The 19,291-nt window shown below is 39.7% G+C and overlaps 1 protein-coding gene across 2 annotated transcripts in view; it reads left to right on the top strand.

Annotated features, from left to right (window-relative positions):
* MAP2K5 (mitogen-activated protein kinase kinase 5) overlaps window positions 1–19,291 on the top strand; it is a 239,645-nt gene that overhangs the window by 129,334 nt on the left and 91,020 nt on the right. For both annotated transcript variants that reach the window (XM_016198069.2, XM_016198068.2), the window contains exons 14-16: window positions 2,157–2,230; window positions 3,195–3,245; window positions 12,943–13,014. In XM_016198069.2, the coding sequence (XP_016053555.1) occupies window positions 2,157–2,230; window positions 3,195–3,245; window positions 12,943–13,014 (197 nt within the window). The remainder of the gene's footprint in view (window positions 1–2,156; window positions 2,231–3,194; window positions 3,246–12,942; window positions 13,015–19,291) is intronic.

Raw genomic sequence — 19,291 nt, 5'->3', positions numbered from 1 at the left:
GGGTGACTACTACTTTCATACATAAAGTATTCATGAAAACTAGTCTGAGAAGTGAATGTGTGTAAGTCATACATGTATGTTAAACAAGATGTTGGAGAGCTGAAAAATCCAGTAAATTTCTTATTTACACTTTGCCTTTTACAGTATAATCTAGCAGCTTTATGGTTTTATTCTTTCTCTTTCTGTTGATCCACTTAAGTCAAATATGTGTCTGATTAAAGCTAAAGGTTTGTTAATTTTAGCATATCTCATGATTTACAGACAGCTCCTTCCAGGAGCTTAACATATTTGTTCATTTACTGTCTCCATCTGATGTGGTAGCTTAAGAGTGGCTTAAGGGTATCGATATATAAAAGAGCAAATTATCCAAAGAAAAATACTCAAAGCTGAGGACCTGTAATGAGAATTAGGTTTGGAAAAAAAGACCAGGCTAACATTTCTTTCAATTCAGCAAATGTTGAGTGTCTCCTGTGGCTCTCTCTGATTTATTTGTATTGTGCTAAATACTGGGGCACATTTGAAGGTATCACCCTGTTCTTAAGGCATTCACATTTTGGTTGGGGGGAGAGTGCCAGAGAATATTTAATCTCCTCCTCAAGAGAGAAATGATGTAGTGTTTAATATGTCGATGGTGTAAGATTTATACTGAAATTGGGGAGACTAAAGGCAGAAGGACCGGCAGTAAAAGAGCTTACACCTGCATAGGCTACCAACTTGTATTCAGAGAGACACACCCTCCCCCTCAAAGGAAGTATGCAATGTGTGTCATCTGAAGGGCATGCTCCAGAAACGTGTTCTACAGCTACCGTCTGATCACTGAAGCAGAATCATCAGGAAATCGTACCGTGTGTTCATGGTTTCCATTCCTTTATTTTCTCCTCCATTCAACAAATACTTAATAAGCCTTTACTCTATGCCTGGCACCCTTCTAGGTGCTGGGAATAGAATAGTGAATAACAAAGACAAAGTCCCTGCCTTCGTGGAATTTACATTGTAGTGTCAGTCAGGCAACACTAAATAGCTGGTGCATGAGAAAGTACCTAGCCTATTGCCTGTCACATAGTAGGTAGGGTTGAGTCATTGTTAATTGCAGAGTTTGAACTTGAAGTCTGAATTAAGTAGCTGCCTACTCTTGGCAGGATACTTTGTTGGGGTACCCTTATGCAGGCAGGGTAGGGGCAGGAGGAGATTAACTTATTTATAGATTTTTTTAATAAGTGTTATATTAAAGATGATGAGTCCCATGTTCAGTTTTGGGGTCGTTAAAATTATATGCTGTATTAAATATAACAAGTTGCCTGTTCCTGACCACTTTTGCCTTAGAAGATGGAAGGTTGAAGCAGGTGCAGTTCTGTACCGTCAGGAGCAGTGTGCTCTTGTCCTGCTTGGATGGTTTTTGTGGGCTCCCTGAATTCCTGAAAAGGCTCATTGTTGTCACTGACGATGCTTCACAGAAACCCTTTGTGTCGTTATTTAGCAACTGACTGCCTTGGCAAAAGCTATGTCAGTTCTTTTGTTAACTATAACAGCAGTCAAAAATTATGTAAGGAAAGAGAAGGCTAAATGAAACAAAGACTGATAAGTGCACACAGGCACACACATGCATCTGTTAGATTGGTTTCTGAGTGTCATCGGACGGAGCATTTGTCACATAAAACCAGAAAAAAGCAATACTGCATATAGTTTTTCATTTTTTGTTCAGCCCTGACCTGTTATCAGCAACATACGAATTCTTTTCCTTGTTGGCTTCCCTTTGGCCTTATTGTTCATTAAATGAGAGTAAATAGTTTCATACTGAGAGCAAAGTAAGCCCTTTTGTGCAAATTCTTTGCAAGATTACAATGTCTTATCTACCTACTTTTCCTAAAAGGCTGGGGATAGGATGATGGGTGTATTTACTGTTGTTGGAAGCCAAGGTTTTTGACTTTCACTTGAAATCAGCCCTTGCTTCTGTAGAAACCAGAAATGTTGGCAGTGGAGGAGTTAGGACCTCACAGTCATTTGCGTCCAGCTGAAGTGCCGTGCGTCAAATCTGTGATCAGAATTTCAGGTTGAACAGAGGTCGTTTCTGCAATACAGTACGGTGTGTGTGCCCTCTTTTTAGAACAAGCACTGTTTATAGAATTAGTTATATGGACTTTTCTCATCCCTTTTAGATGTGAAGCCCTCCAATATGCTAGTAAACACCAGAGGGCAGGTCAAGCTGTGTGATTTTGGAGTTAGCACTCAGGTAGGTCTCTTTTCCCTCCCCATCTGCTTTCCTCTCTGCAACATGCACTTTTTATTTCCCACCTCCTGTCTGGACTGAAGAGTTGCCTAGCCGCTAGACAAACAGAACTCTGCTTTTTCTCCTCGGCTGGGAGTGTGTTATTCATTTTTAATCTCCGAGCGAGTTTCCTTCATCAGAATATGATTGTTCATTGTTTAATGACAGTAAAAACTGCTGATATTGTAATTACTACTTACGAATAGCAAACTTCATTGATATGCAGCTTTGATATGAAAGCGTTTTGGCCAGACAAAAGGGAGGGCAGAGTGGGAGCTGTGCCTGGGGAGCCCAACTGGCCCACAATAAAAATTAATATTGGGAGCAACAATGGTGGAGGGCCATTACAATGTGCAGCACAAATTTTAATTAATTTCCATTTTGGGCCTCCCCTGAGAACCCCGGTGATAGTGACCCATGAGCGTGCTGTGATGTTGATTTGAATTGCAGCCACCTTTACTCCCAGCTAAACATGGAGACCAAAGCGAAGGTCATCGTTGTATTATGAGTTGTCAAAGTCTGTTATCCCTCCAGCGTATTTAGTGTTCCTTTCATTCTAGTAATGCATGGAGCTTCATTCACATCTTGAGCCATTTGACTAAAAAATGAGTGTATTCAAATTCTACTTCAAATTGACTTTTTATATCAGGCGGGTTTGGGGTACTAAAGCGATAAGCATTCTGCTTAAGTGAATTGTTTAAGGTTATCTGCTGTAAACTGTAATGCTGTACTTGTTTAAATGGAAATCACATTCAAAAGAAAAGAGAGATTTAACCATTTTTAATGCCTTTGTAGATAAATTTGTTCCCTTTTACATAATTTTTAGTTGATTTATAGAAATGATGATTGTAGGTTAAATGAGGAATAATTGCCCATTTTATTTCCACATTATCTTTATATTGTTCTAACAGACTGTTTTGTCTCATAGCTGGTGAATTCTATAGCCAAGACGTATGTTGGAACAAATGCTTATATGGCAGTAAGTAAACTTATGCAAAAATAACATTTAAAACCAACGCCTTTATGTACTTGGTAATGTATAATTCTTGAATTAATTCCACAGCTTTAGCCTAACAGATCATAAGTTGCAAAGTCAATTCAGTCATGATTCGATTTTTAAACCTTTCTAAAAGACATTAGGATTTATATAGGAGGTACCAACTTAGCTGACTTTGTTGACTTAACTGGTTGGCTCAAGTGTGAAATTGCTGAGTTTTGAAGTTTAATCCAATAGAAAAATTACACCTTATAGCATATTGGCTACTTTGCCACATTGCTTATTTAATTAACCCTCAAGTATACCAAATTGCCAGTCAATAGGATTGGTTGTCTTTTTCCAGGAATACAAACATGCTTTGTCAAAATCTGATCAAAATTCAATTATTGATGTGGCCAACTATTACTTATGGATCTCTGAATGTAAGGGTTTAGCAGGCAGTTCTCTTTAGACCTTGTACATCTGTATTGTTTACTTGTTGGGTTCATGCCTATTGTAAGATTACTTATTTAGTTACACAGAAATAAATTTACCAAGAATAAAAAGTAGAAGCATAGAACTATTTCAAAGACTGATGTGGACTTGGCTTTGACCTTTTTCTTTTTCCTACCTTTCAAGAAGGGAAGTTTATATATGTGTCCATAAAAATGCTTTTGTTCATTGGTTTCCACAGTCACTTCAAGAGTTTGCAGGTTGGGAGAGACAAGCAGGAAGTTTATCTAATATCATTTTTGGAGCAAAGTTTTGTTTTAACATCTTAATGTTAGTTTCTTTATTGAGGGTTTTAGATTTATTCAGATAGTTCATTCCATTTCTAGTAATCTTTATCTACATATCATAAAGTTAAACGATGTTAGCATGGACAGAACCCTAGATTTTATTCTCAGTAGTCTTTGTTCATATATTGTCTTGATAAAAAGATCTTAATATGGATGGAACCCCGAACCTTTTCTCAGAACAGTACTGAGCATTTACTTACTTATTTATTTATTTTAAATATATCTTTATTGATTTCAGAGAGAGGAAAGGAGAGGGAGAGAGAGATAGAAACATCAATGATGAGAGAGTCATTGATCAAGCCCGCAACCGGGGCATGTGCCCTGACCGGGAATCGAACCCCAATTGCCTGGATCCTAGGTTGACACTCAACCACTGAGCCACGCCCAGCCGGGCCTGAGCATTTTTTTAATTGAGATACCAGGATAGTTAATTTTCATTTTGTTTTGTTTTTAAAGAAAATTCATTGATTCTTATTTTTCTAGGTAATGTGAAAAATATATATATTAACCTCCTGGCTCTGCCAGGTTAGCTGAAATTGGTGAGCGCCTTTATAATTAACAAAACGCTGCAAATGCCACAATTTCAGTCCTTGAAAGAATATGGAACACTGATTTAAAAAAACACACAACTATAAATGAAGCAACTTCTCAACTACCCATCATGTTCTTAGTAGCTTTAAATTGCTCTAATAATTAAGTCGCATTATGTTCGAATGTGCAAATCCAGATCACACTTGTCTTTCCCAGGTGTACATTAAAGAAATTACTTTCTTCCTTTTTGTTTATGGATGAATGTGATGCGTCCATCTGTTAATTGAAGTGTGAGGATTAAAATTACCAAACGTTAGCTCAGGTTGGCACAGCTAAAATTGCTTTGCTTCTTGGGTGAGTGAATTTAGTCATCAACTTTTTAGTTCAAGCTGTAAAAAGCTTAAGAAACCTAGGAAGCGACAAGTGATAGCCTGATAGTAAGCTTCGCGCAATTCAGCAGGCCTTCGTTGGCCACATCCTTTCCTGACTGCTGTGAGAGCAGAGGTGGAGAGGGAGAAGAGAGAAATAACTTTGAGTATTCTGTTCTGGGTGTTTATCCCTGCCCTCTCTCTCTTGACAGCCTCATAAGGGAGAAGGGCTAGGCTTTTTTTTTTAAACCACCGTTGATTCTCATTTTAGCTGGTCTGTTTTGTAACTTTGAGTTCTACATGAGGATCTCTTCCAAGTGTCAGTGAACTGCATACAGCTCTCAGGCCAAATTCAGCTTATTGCCTGTTTCTGTAAAGAAGATTTTAAAGGTACACAGTACTATGCAAACACACACACAAATGAGTACATGTAAGACTAGTGAAATCTGAATAAACTGTGAACTGTACCAGCATCAATTTCCTGGCCATGATATTGTATTATATATAATACTACCATTGGGGGGAACTGGGTGAAGGGTGCACAAAACCTCTATTAGCTATATATTTAACTTCTTATGAATCAGTAAGTGTTTCTAAATTAAAAATCAAAGTAAAAAAAGAAAGTTTTATTGAAATATGGTCATACCCACTTGTTTACATACTGTCTATGGCAGCTTTAGCACTACAGTGGCAGAGTGGAATAGTTGTGACAGTTGCAGCAGCGACCATATGGCCCACAGAGTGACAAATACTTAGTATCTGGCCCTTTACAGAAAAAATTTGCCAACCTCTGATCTATGCCAGTGAAAACTGTATCTGAAACTGAGTACCTTCAATTGATCAACCAGTATTTATTAAGCACCTTCTGTGCTGTTAGGTACAGTGGAACCACTCTGTAATCCACGTAAGACATGGGCAGAACAGGAACACGGGATTACATACGGCCACATTATGTGTGACATAAGAAAGACTTAGGCTGTACGAAACATCATTTAAAGAATAAGAAGGCATACAATGTAGAATTTGATGAGTCAAGCTGTCTGTGAAAAGGGCACTAAGAAGAAAGGGATCCCTGTGGAAAGATGAGCAGCGACTCAGAAATAGAAGGTGAAGAGGTAAAGGACGATAATAAATTCTGGGAATATATAATCAGAGGTCATCTGATATAATACCCGCATTTTATATCCATTGCCCTCACCTTATAGTCATACATACTTCTATAGTGATAATAACAATAGCTAAAAATTAAACTATGTGCCAGTTACTCATAAACTCCTACATATATTAACTATTTAAATCCTCACAACAACCCTATGATGTAGGTAATATTCTCATTTTACATATGAAGAAACCAAGGGATAGAGAAATTAAGTGACTTACCCAACTTCATCCAACTATTAAGTGGCAGAGTCAGGATTCAGACTTAAGCAATTAGACTCTAGAGACTAAATTCTTACTGTTGTGCCTCTCACCATATATCTAAATTATTTGTGTTACTCCAAATCTAGAATATGAAGTTCACAGGGGCACGATTTATTCTGCTCATTATATTCAGTCCCTCATACAGTGCTAAATGAATGAATTCGTAAAAACTGTATTTCAAATATGACTTGTTCACTAATTATAAGCAGACCATTTTTTTATATTAAGTATCTTACTTTCATTATACAGTATAATGACCCCCCAAATTACTCAGATACACTTAGCTAGGCTGCTCAAATATTGAAAAGAAAATAAATAAATAGTCTTGCATGTGTGAACAGTCTTACTTCATTCTCCTATGGCCTGAAGTGTAAGGTACAGGAAAATGATACTTAGGAAAAAGACAGGGAGGCTCTTCTAAGATCCTAAGGCATTTTAAAAAACACAGTAACAAATTGTGGGCATATTAAGCAGTGGACTATGTAGGAGACTTGAAAAGTCATCTGATACAACCTCTCCATTGACTGGTGAGACTGAGTCCTGGAGAGTGAAGTGTGTTCAAGGACACGTTACATTTTAAGAGGCCGATGATTAGGTTCCACAGACATTTTAATCCAAAGTAAGAAAGATTTTCAACTACATTTTGAAAGGATTTCATTCAGAAGGATTACAAAAGGGATCCAGAAGGCTTTGGTGGCTTATATTAAATTAAACCATTTCTTATGAATTCTGATTACTAAAAATGTGGCTCTGTTTTAAAGATAGAAGTCCCTAAAACTTCAACCCACTGTTCAGTCACTATGATTTGCTTATTGTAATTTTTAAATCACATGAAAGTTTGACATTGTTTTTATGAATAACTGAAGTTTTGGGGGGTAAGTCTTACCCAAATACTTGTTCCTTTGTATCAGAAAGTCAATCTAAATGACTTTTTTAATCTCCTGAACATTTTTTCTACCCAGGCTATTCCTATCCTTAGAAATTATCTTTACCCAAATAAAACCTATACACATTACACGATCCAGCTCAATTGGCCATGCTCATGCCATGGTGGTAATGGCAGTGGTGATTATTGGAAGGAGGCTAACATTTACTGAGCATTCCCACGTGACAAGAACTGAATCAGGCACATCACATGGAGTCATTTAATCTTCACACAACCCCATGAGGTATACTTATTATTATGGCTGTCATTTTGAGGATGAGGAAACTAAAGGCGAAGTAACTTTAACCAGCCCAGGATCTGAGTTGGCAAGTAATGCGAGTCAAGATTTAATGAGGATACCAGCGTCTAGTTTCTGGTATTAGCTGGTTTGGTTATTTGGACCAACTCTTCTGCTGGAAATGCTAGTTAAAATAATTTTTTAAGCCATCTCAAATGTACTGAAGAGCTAAAAAGATGATGGGGAACTCTGAGGACAATTTTCAGATGGAATCCCGCAAGAGGAGAAAGCAGAATGTCAGAGCAGAAAAAGGAAAAGGGAGAAAGTTGTGGCCATAGACTTCTGATACAGGAATTTCTGTTCTGTTAGGCTACTCAGAAAATTAAGAAAGTATGCACAAATACTTTAGGTTAGAATGTAATCAAAATATGTATCAAACTATGGGGATTTTTTTTTTTTTTTAAGTTGACAAGATCCCTGTGTGGGTGGCAGGGCACACTGGTTAAAAAAGTTAGACTGCTCTCACTCAATCTGTCTTTCAGTTCACTAATTCTCTCTTCTGCTATGTCTAATGTGCTACCTAACAGTAAGTTTTAAATTTTAATCTAATTGTTTTGTTTGGAGTTTTCTCAAATCTACGATGTCACTTTTAATTTGTGATCTGAAGTCTGTGTAGCTATTTCTGCTGCCTGCTGCTCCTGCTGTTTCTTCTTCATGTTGCTTTCTTCCCTTGTGTGCCTGTTCTTTGACTAATTGCTAGGGTTTGCTCTTGGAAAAAAAATACTGAAGAGGTTCTCAGAGGCCTAAGACAGGTGTGCCCACCTCAAACCAAGTTCTAAGCATGAAGCTTCTTTTCCAACTCAGGCCACACATACAAATACCCAGGGTGCAAATTCGTGCCAGTCAGTCTATGGTATTGTACCTTGGTATCTTCCTGCTTTTGGCAAGTAAACCCTAGGGTATTGTGTTGTAGAGACAATTCTGGAAGGAATTAACTAAATATGGGTCATGGATAAATGCCAAGTCACAGAGGGTAGCTGGAAGGAGTGGAGTATGCCTACCAGCTTGGAGCCACTGCCCTTTAAGATCCTCTATAAACTCTGCTTTTAACCTCACTACCATTCCTTACTGTTATTAGTAAGAATGAACCAGGATTTTTTCACCCCTGCACTTAAACTTCAGTACAAAGGCAGTTCAGATGAGAGTTGTGTTTTTCCTATTACTTAGCTATCCACAGTGGTGACAGCTGTCATGTCAGAACATAACCCAGCTTTGGCTTTTTAACTACAAAATGTCCATCACAGCTCTTTTATCAGTAGTGTGGTACCTGGCGGTTGGGTTTATTTTGCTTTAAAGGGGAGAGGACAGAGCAGGCCACCTTGGCTTCAAGTATGAGAACAGCTTTGAATTTTCCAGCCTCAGGCCATCAAGTCCTGGCTTCATAAATCCAGAACATATTAGGGCTTATCTTGTGCCTGTGTCAGTTTTAGGAACCTTGGTGCATTGCCCAGTCCCTATCCACTCTACGAATTCTCTAGGATAGACCCGAAGAGCTGATTGTGCTGATCATTCATGCTTAACGGTAATCTTGTTTTGTTAGCTTATCGTAAGAATAATGTCTCCAATGAGAAGTTGTCAGAATCTTATCCTTAAAGAGTTCTCTTATTTGCCACCTGATATCTGTGACCATTATCACTTTTTCTATTTTTTCTTTTTTTTTTTCAACCCTCACCTGAGGATATGTTTTTATTGATTTGAGAGAGAGGAAGGGAGAGAAAGAGAAAGAGAGAGAGAGAAACATCAATGGGAGAGAGAAACATCCATCAGTTGCCTCCCACATGCACACTGACCAGGGATTGAGCCTGCAGCCTAGGTATGTGCCCTGACAGGGAATCAGACCCACAACCTTTTGGTGCACAGACGACACTCCAACCAACTGAACCACACCAGCCAGGTCCTAGATTTTCTTTTTTAATATAATTTTTCTATGCTTTATTTTCAGCCAGCAGTTTGCATTTGTTTGGCAGTTCAGTGGGCAAATATTATGAATGTATTTAATATTATTTTTGGTCCTGCCAAAATATTTTGTATGTGGGTTTCACTTTTATTTGCTTTGTCGGTACTCTGCATGAAGTAGTATATGTTGATAACTGTCTACTAGTGGAACGAAGGAAGGAGAGGAAGAAGAAACAGGAGGAAGGCAGTATTTGGTTATTTCTTTAACAATTCTATAGGATTTTAGGATTTTCCTGTTTTGCTACAAGTTCTTGATGGCCATGAATGGCAATATGTGGGGAAGTTATGTTAGCAGAACCCTCCAGGGAGCGTAATAATTAGTTCATGCCTAAAACCAAATGTGCCGTGAGCATGTATCGCATGCCTTCGGTCAGAACACGTTGGTTGCGCACCAGCTGTGTGCCAGGCGTGATACTAGATATGAGGTGAATACGACACTCTCTTTGCCTCTTAAGAGAAACAGACTAGCAAATGGATGGTTACAACACAGTGCAACAGATTAGTATTAAAGTTATAAACAACTGTTTAATGAAGTACAGAGGCAGGAATTTGTAATCCTCCCTGAGGAGCAGAGGAAGTTTTCACCAAAAAAAGGTGGCCCTTGAATAGAGCCTGTAAGAGAAACATTTACTAAGCAGAGAAGAGGAAGGTAGGTCATTGCCTCTGCAGGGAACATGAAAATATTTAGTGACTGCAGCTGAGTGTACCAAAGAATCACCCAGAGAAATTATTTTGTGAAATGAAGATCCCCAGAGCCACCCCAGAGATTCAGATTCGGAAGGTTCATTTGTAATAAGCACCTCGGGCATTTCTGTGATGGCTGGTCTGAAGACTGCATTCTGAGAGATACCGACTAGATCAGGCTAGTGTGTGGCTTTTCTGACTCCTAGTTCTGGGGGCTGTTTGACACACTGGAAAGAACATCCCTGGGTTTGAATTCTGGCTGTATTCCTGAACAATACACTTAATGCTAATCCATAGCTCTAGACCTTGGCAAGTCACTTAATCTTACTAAGCCTTAGTTTTCACTTCTGTAAAATAAGGGCAATATATCTATCTTTACAAATTGTTATGAAGTATAGAGTATGCAAAGTGTTTAGCTCAGTGTCTGGCACATACTAGGTGGTAATTAAATGATAGCTATTACTATCCTTATATAGTGGCTGCAAACTAAACTACTCTGTGCCCCACTTTTCTCACCTGTTAAATGGGGATGATAATAGTACCAATCCAATATGGGTATTTATGAATCTGAAATAAGGCATGTATGAGAAGCACTTAAAACACTGCCTGGCACATGGAAATTCTTTAATAAATGCACAATGATACTGTTGATGTTGATGATGATGATGAAGATAGTGGTATTACCCCTGTAACTAGCTGGCCAGTTCCATATGAATACATCCTAGTACCTATTGAACTAGCAAGAATTGGATAGTGGGCTCATTCATGTATGAGCAGGAAACTTGAGAAATGATGGTGTGGGGGATTAGAACATAAAAGAAAAAGTATTAGGGGATTGGAATGACCATGTCTATTAGCAGCTGGGAGAAATGGTCACATGATACTTGGCCCTTGGGAAGAATTATTCTTGGTAGGAAGGGGGTTTTACAAATTAAAGAAATAAATAAAGGAAGGGAAATAAGACAATCCATCTTACTACCTCAGGGCAGGGCTTTATGTAATTTTATGGAAACTGGTCCCCGGAGAAGGCAGTGAGTGCATTGAGGTAGCCTGGTAGGTGAGAGTGGGAAGGCAGTTACAAAGTTCTGGGTCCCTGCTAAGCCAGTTCCTCAAGACGTAGGACTGTGCCAACACATCTCAGAGCACTGGCCCACGTCATCCTGGTGTATCTCCTGCTGGTGAGTGGTGGGTGCCCACTTCCTCCAAATTCAGTGGGCCAGGCTGACCCTGACTGCAGTTACTCTTAAGAACTTGTAGGGATCTCTTGAAGGATGACTGGTGGCTGCCTGAAACTGCAGGGATGGTACAGAGAATGTGATGCTGTCTTGGGGGCTAAGATACATGGGTGTGATCCTAGCCCTGCCCTCCTTAGCTCTGGAACCTTCAGCAACCATTCCTCCTCTGTGAGACTTACTCATTTGTTCCTCTGTTCATTCAAAAGACCTCTGAAGTACCTGACTGAATGCCAAATCCTGGACACACACAGAGACCAGGCAGGCAGCACCCACTTCAGTATGAACTCATTCTTTTGAAGTAGAGTCTGTGCATGTACTGGCTTTCTAAACCAGGTATTTGGTACACATCTTGAATGGAGGACCTATAGTCCCAGGTGGACCTTTCAAACTGTTCCTTCGTTCATATCAACAGAAACCCTGATACATAGAATAAAATGTTGAATAGGTGAATCTGGGCAAAGGAAATTTGAGTGATCTTTGTACTCATCTTAAGCGTTCAACTTTCCTGAAGTTTGAAAGTACTTCCAAACAAAATTATAAAAAATTTTAAATGAAAGAATTTCTAGTGGTCCTGACCCATCTCTCAAAATGCAAATAATTGATAACATATAATGTGCAATTTGTCACTCCACGACTAAGCCCACTAGATTTGGAGGGAGAGGACCTGGGTTCAAGTCTCAGTTTATTTCGCACGCACCTTAGGACTTTGTTTTGTTTGTTTGTTTGTTTGTTTTTTAACTCATAAACAGATTAACTTTTTTTTTAATTTATCTTTATTGTTGAAAGTATTACAGATGTCCCCTTTTTCCCCCCATTGACCCCTTCCACACTGCATCCACCCTACCCCCAGGCCTTCCCCATACCAATGTCTGTGTCCATGGGTTATGCATATAAACCTATAGGTTCTTTGATTAATCTCTCCCCACAGATCCCTCAGTCTGTTCCATGCTTCTATGTCTCTGGATCTATTTTAAGCAGCCCAAGTGCCCATCAGTAGAGGAGTGGATAAAAAAGCTGTGGTACATTTACACCATTGAATAGTATGCAACTGTGAAAAAGAAGGATCTCTTACCCTTTAGGACATCATGGAGGGAACTGGAGAGTATTATGTGAAGCAAAATAATCCAGTCAGAGAAAGAGAAGTACCACATGATCTCACTCATATGTGGAATGCAACTTAGGACTTTACCTAAATGGTTTCACTCATCTGGATCTGCATTTTCTTCACCTGTAAAATAGAGATGAAGTTTTCCTCACAGGGACTATTTTGTGAGGATTCAATGAGATTGTAATTATATATAATCTATATAATTTCCATATGTTATCTACATAATACACACATGCATATAAAAATTGCTTTTTTCTTCATAAAGTGCTATGCAAAAGTTGCTCCCTCCCTGCCTTAGCTGAGCTGGTGTTAGTGTATATGATTCCTGGAGTAGCTTACATCAGCTCACAAGCTCCCTTCTGTTTTCTTACAGCCTGAAAGAATTTCAGGGGAGCAGTATGGAATCCATTCTGATGTCTGGAGCTTAGGAATCTCATTCATGGAGGTATGTTGTTTCTTATAAATAGATGTTTCTTATAAATAGATGTATCTGTAGTAATATATTCTATCTGGAAGAATGAAGATTTTGAAAATAAAAATCTCCAGTGTGTTATGTACACGTCTGTGTACACAGCATTTAAAGTCATTATTTTGATAGCTTTGCATGGCTCGTGAACCAACTATTCTAAAGTGCTGTTTTTCAGAGATCACCTATATAAAAGTTAACCTAGAATGCTTAAAAATACAGCTTCCCAAACTCCATCCAAGACCAATTAAGTCCATATCTCTAAGAGTGTGCATGATTAACATATTCCCTGGGTGATCCTTCTACACGCAAATCTGGAGAACCTGCGTTCTAAAAGAGAGAGTTCAGGAAAATCCTGTGTGATGGTAGCCTGCGTAGAATGCACGTATAACTTCCAAAGGTGATTACTTTAAAGAGCACAGCCCGACTCATTTGGATGTACAAGTTCTATAAGTTTGTTTAGAAAGAAAAAAGCCACCTGTTCCAATGTAGTCATATCACATATTGGGGGACTGGGTATAATGTGGTCTGGGGGAGGATAAGGGGTATGTATTTAACACATTTAATGTGTTTTCTCTTTATAGCTATATTTAGAATGGACTTTATCTTAGTGGGCTACCTGTAGCCCCACTAGAACTCTGTGCTAAGGTTTTTCTACCATGACACTTGACCTATAAGGAAATACATAGGATTTATATTAGAACATCTAGATACTCTTGTTTCAAAAATTGTTTCTCACATACACGGATTCAGATAAAGGAGGGCTTTTCTTAAAGTATAAAGGACTCCTTAAGTAAGATCATGGATAGAGTTGCATTCATGCTTTTATCACCTTTTTTTGGTGAAGTAATTTTTCTGTGATTTTTGTAATGCATGAATGCAACTCAATTTCTAAGGAAGTATCTTCAGACTCAATTCACCTGCACTATGGAAAGAAAGCAAAAATGGAGTATTCAGTGTTTATTAAACCGTATTCTTCTGCTTCTTCATAAAAGGTAATCTAATTGGAAATTCACTGTGTGTGCATCAGCTTATTGGTTAGCCATAATGGTGGACAGGCGCTCAAAACTGCATCTCCCAACAGAATCCTGAAGGGATTGTTAAATTCGCCTGTTTCAGGAGAGAAACTAGTGCTTTTGATTTGTGGGGTTCAGGCCTTGCTGTTATATAATTTCTCTTTAAGTTATTGTCATTGAGTGTATTCAATAAATGACCAGATAGCATGTAGAACATTTGTGAATTGTGTGGTGTAGAGATAAGAATCCTAGATTGAGTATGAAAGACCTAGATTGCAGTTCTAGCTTTGCTACTGGTTTTCTAGGTGGCTTGTGCGAGCCTCACTTTGGACCTCAGCTTCTTCATCTATAATGATCTCTAAGCCCCTTTCCAAACTAACATTTGATGACTCTGAACAGTCTGCTGTTGTCTCTCTTTAACTTGCTGCAACAACTCTAGGGTTGTATGACTTAGTGTTTGTGTACCCTAACATGGCATAATTTGCAGAGGCACAACAATGCTGTGAGAGAGCATAACTAATAGCTTTTAGATATAGAGCATTCATAAATATTGCCCATTCATTCCTTCCACATTTATTGTTTCATTCACATATTGAGGTCCTGCTATGCCTGCTAATAGGCAATAGGGATGTAGTGGTGAAAGGACACTCCAGTCTCGACTCTCATGGGGTTACATTTGGTGAGGGGTGAGGTGCAAGGAGAAAGAAAACAGAATGATAACTAAATATATAATTTTTCAGTGGTGATAAGTCCTGTTTTTTTTATGCCAAATTTATTCAGGGTACAAGGTAATGAAAAATATGTGATAGTTAAAGGGAGTAGGAGGTTTTGAGTCCATATATGAGTAATTGCGGACAGTCCACTGATGAAGAGAACTCCAAGGTTCTTTAGGGGCAGATGAGATGAGAGCATGACCTGAAGAATTTGGGAAGTTAATCCAAAAGAAGCACTTGAAGGTCAAGATTCTGCTTTCACCACAGTACACTTGGAATAGACATGATAAATCTTGTTTAAAATCACTACAGATAGAAGTGTGAATCTCAACAGCATTTTAAAATTCTGAGTGACAGATTGTGTTCAGAAACATAGTTAACCTCTTCTAAGAATCTTCGCTTCTCTTCTGTTTATCCTCACTTTTCAAAACAAGGTTTCCTTTCTGTGTTCGGGCTCTGAAGAATAGAAACTCATTCATTCAATAATTATTATTTTAGCACTAATCGTGTGCAAGGCCTTGGAGAGTGGGGCATGCAAAGCTGACAGAAGCCTGCCTCTGATAGAGAAGACAGCCACCTAACACCCAGAGCAGTGTGACGAGGTCCTCGGGAACATGTTTATGAGGGACCCTGAGTCACAGAGGGTAGGCAGTGAGGCGGTTCTCAAAGGAGTTGACAGCCAAGCTGGGTTGGTCTTGGAGTGAGTCTGACACTGGCTTATAAAGAGGGGAGAACTGGAGGAGGCCCTGCCCACCCCAGTGCACTCTGAGGTGGATCTCTAAGCCCTTAGGCGGAGCTCACTTGTCAAAATAGGCAGGTGTCAGGTAGGCTGTTCCACTCCTCTGTATAGATACCTTCTTCCAAGGGCTTTGAGTCAGTCAGTTCATTCCTCCTGGGGTAGGGGTAAAGAAACAAACGGGATAAAAACACAGGAGACTGAGCAAAGGAATTTCCCTGAAATTAAACAAGAACTAGACAGAGGCAAAATGGGAACTAGTTTTCTCCCTCCACCTACCACCCCCCCAACCCCCGCAATTCCATAAGCTCTTGACCCATCCCTGAGGTTTGGTGATGCAGGAATCAGAAGGTTTTAAACTCCTGACATAACGAGGTTCACCCCTGCTCGCCTGCCTCATCCTGCCCCTTCCCTTGTTAATGTGCTGTCACTGTCCCCATGGGGAGTCATAACAAGGCCTCTCGCCACACTCTTTCATAAAAGATGATGCTACATGCTGCCAAAATGTGCCATTTAAAAAGCCATAGACAGGTACATTGGTGCCTTAAGCAAAGAATCTTTAATATCAGACTATCTTTTATCTCGGGACCGAACTGCCCCCATGTCCTCAGCTCAGTATCCCCTCTGTTCGAGGGATACAGTGGGTCTCTTCCAGAATCTTGTCAGCTGTATGCAGTATACGAAGTTGGCAGAAGTAATATAAAGACAGAAATTACCCTTAAGAAGGGAAAAATGGGATGATTCAGCTTGACTAGAGCATGGCAGTTTTATTAGCTGGTATGAATTTGGGCCCTTTCTGTGTTTTTGGCTTACGGTTTTCAACTCATCTTTAAATGTGTTGTAGTTCTCCTTGGGTGGATTAGTTATGGAACCAAACAAAGGTCATTGCCGTAAATGGGGTTTGGTGGGCTCACTTGGTACCGGGGTAAAGAACGCGGGTGGATTTGCACCTGTTCCTTGAACCTTTGTGACAGGAATTGGTGAGGAAAATGCAAAAGAAAGAAGCAGCAAGACCCACTAGAAAGGGTTCAAGATTCCTGAACTAGGACAAACTGGGAGGATTAATCCTACCCCCAGAATAGTTCTTCGACTCACCTAGAAAGCTCGGATGATTCAGTTGACTGGGTCTGTTCTCCCTGCTGGTTGCTATTCAAGATTTCAGAGCTAAACTTTAAAATGAAAATGAGTTTGGTACATGCTGAGGACTTTGTTTTACCAGGTTTGATGATTTTATTTAATCCTTAAGGGTTGGGAGTACCTAAAACATTTTAGGGCACAATTTTTTAATTTCACGGGCAGCTCATTGCTTCTCTCTCCTCATGGAGAGAGTCCCACTGTTGTTGTTCACTAATTAGTTTCTCTATGTATATTTTCGTGTCATTTGAGTCACAACACAAATCTGTAGGTGGGAGAAAAACAGTCATATTTGCAAAAGCTGGATTTTTAATTGGCGCTTCTTGGATCAAAAAAATAAGTCAACATACACCCTTCTCTAGCCTTGCACCTGCAGCACCCGGGAAGACGCATATACATTTACAGAGGCGCCCGGCCAGTCCTGTAATGTCCTCGTTCTCACTGAGTGTGCCCTGCCAGTCCACGCTCTGCTTTGTCATCCTCTCTGGTGGGTTATTACAAGTCCTGTAAGACTGGTGGTGAATATCTCCTGGCAGGCTTTTCTGCAGGAGTCACACTGAAAGCCCCGTCTTTAGCACATGCATTTTGCTCTTTTCACTTGGGTCCTCGCTCTTTTTTCCTTTGTTTGCCTCCTCTCTCTGCTGGTCTCTGGAGTCCAAGAAATAGAACAATCTGGCTCGAAGTGCTTGGTTAATTGGAGTGTCATCTAGTCCTCTGAGACCCCTCTTCAGCATGATCACTGTTTCACTGAAGTGGTTTGAATGATGTGTTAAATGATGAAAGCAAGGTCCCTGGCTTAGCAAAATGTCTCTAGATAGGCGAAGACATACAGCGCCACACAAGGTCACTGTCATCAAAGCAACGCCATCTTCTTAAGATTTCTGTGGTTTAGTTGTTTTAACAAAGAATTTTTCTTGCAAGTTTTAGAATTTCCTTTACCAAGTTAAAAATAAACCCATGGAACAACTACTGTGCTGTTCACTCTACATGGAATATCATTTTTCTTCATCTCAAGATTTATTTTATTTTTTTTAATATATCTTTATTGATTTCAGAGAGAGGAAAGGAGAGGGAGAGACAGAGATAGAAACGTTAATGATGAGAGAGTCATTGATTGAGCCCGCAACCTGGGTATGTGTCTTGACCGGGAATCGAACCCTGATCGCCTGGATCCCAGGTCGATGCTCAAGCGCTGAGCCACGCCCAGCCGGGCCATCTCAAGATTTAAATACCCATTCTTCGTGAGTCCAACTCTGATCTCTGCAGCTGAAAGTAATGTCTTCTGACTTTCATCTACGTCTTTATTGTGACGTGGATTTTCCACTTTGTATCATAATTTCCTCGTAGTTCCTTACGATAAGACTCAGATGGATTCTCTCAAAATTTCCTGTACTCTCTAGCACAATTCCACAGCCCTAGTGGGTATATAAGAATTCTTTGAGGTGCAGTTTTTTTCATACTTCATAATGGTTTTAAAGCAGTTTCTGAAAATAAAGATCAGAGTTTAAAGTTTGGAGCTTTTAACATGAGTGCTCGTAAATGTTTGCTGAGTAGATCACAAGTGTTTTGCATGTAAGAAGGGCTGTCTGCCATAGTGTCAGACCTAGAGTCAAACACCACCTCGCCAGCATAAACTATAGATCCTTAGGTAAGTCATTTCATCTCTCCGGGCCTGTTTCGTCATCTTCAGGTGGAAACTCTACTTCACAGCTGCTGGACAAAGATCACAATGAGAATATTAAGCCATTATCCCCCTCTTTAAAAGGCATTGCCTTTTGAAGTGTTTATATTTGGTTCAAAAAGGCTGTTAATTTGGTGAAAGCATGGAATGCATGCTTTAGCTTCCATCCTCACCTCAAACTCCAATAAAAATAACCATAAAGGAATTTTTAAAGGCATAATACCATAAAGACAATGCAAAAGGCAAAAGAGGCAAGAGCAACCAAATTTTGGATGTGGGGAAGCAGATGGACAACAGTAAACAAGTGAGCAGAGTAGAGAACGCGAAGTCCTCAGCCAGCAGTAAAGAAAGTAAGAGGCCCCCTGATGTACTGTAGAACACCCAGAAGGCTCAGGAATTGGTGGTGCCAGGTATCTGGACCTAGGAGGGATGAGGGACCAAAGAGAAGAGAATTATTTTAAATCTGCTTGAAAAGCAGTTACTCTGTTTGACCCACAGACTCTTCCCTAACTCATCACCATCATGGCAGACAGTTGCCCCTCCCCACCATAACACAATACTGGGTAGAGGGGTTTTTTTGGAGAGAATAAATAAGTGATACCTGGCACCGTGTAGAAGACTGCCCCCATTACTGAGTATGGACACAATGAGTGAAAGTTTGGGTTCTAAATGTTGAGACCTCCCAGTCTTCTTAGCATACTCTGTTCCTGGGACACTGGCAGCCAAGAATACCTTTCAGGCAGGAGATTGGAAAAGACTTTCTGTAGGGAAATCTGACCAAGAAGTCTTAAAGATCCAGACATTGGGAGTTCCCCAAGGAAACAGCCCAGCTCGATCATGTTACCTCAGTCTGCAGGCTCCACCTGTGAGCACAATGTTTCCAGTCAGATTTCTAGTGCCTTACTCTTAGCGGGGTATTTGAGGACGACCTTTAAGGTGAGAACAGAGATCTATATAACTAAAAGAAAGAAAAGAA

Source organism: Miniopterus natalensis, chromosome 1 (genome assembly GCF_054644295.1).
Source record: "Miniopterus natalensis isolate mMinNat1 chromosome 1, mMinNat1.hap1, whole genome shotgun sequence".
Taxonomy (NCBI): Eukaryota; Metazoa; Chordata; class Mammalia; order Chiroptera; family Miniopteridae; genus Miniopterus; species Miniopterus natalensis.
The sequence above is the reverse complement of the archived record's forward strand: the minus strand, read 5'-3'. Positions and strand labels throughout refer to the sequence as shown.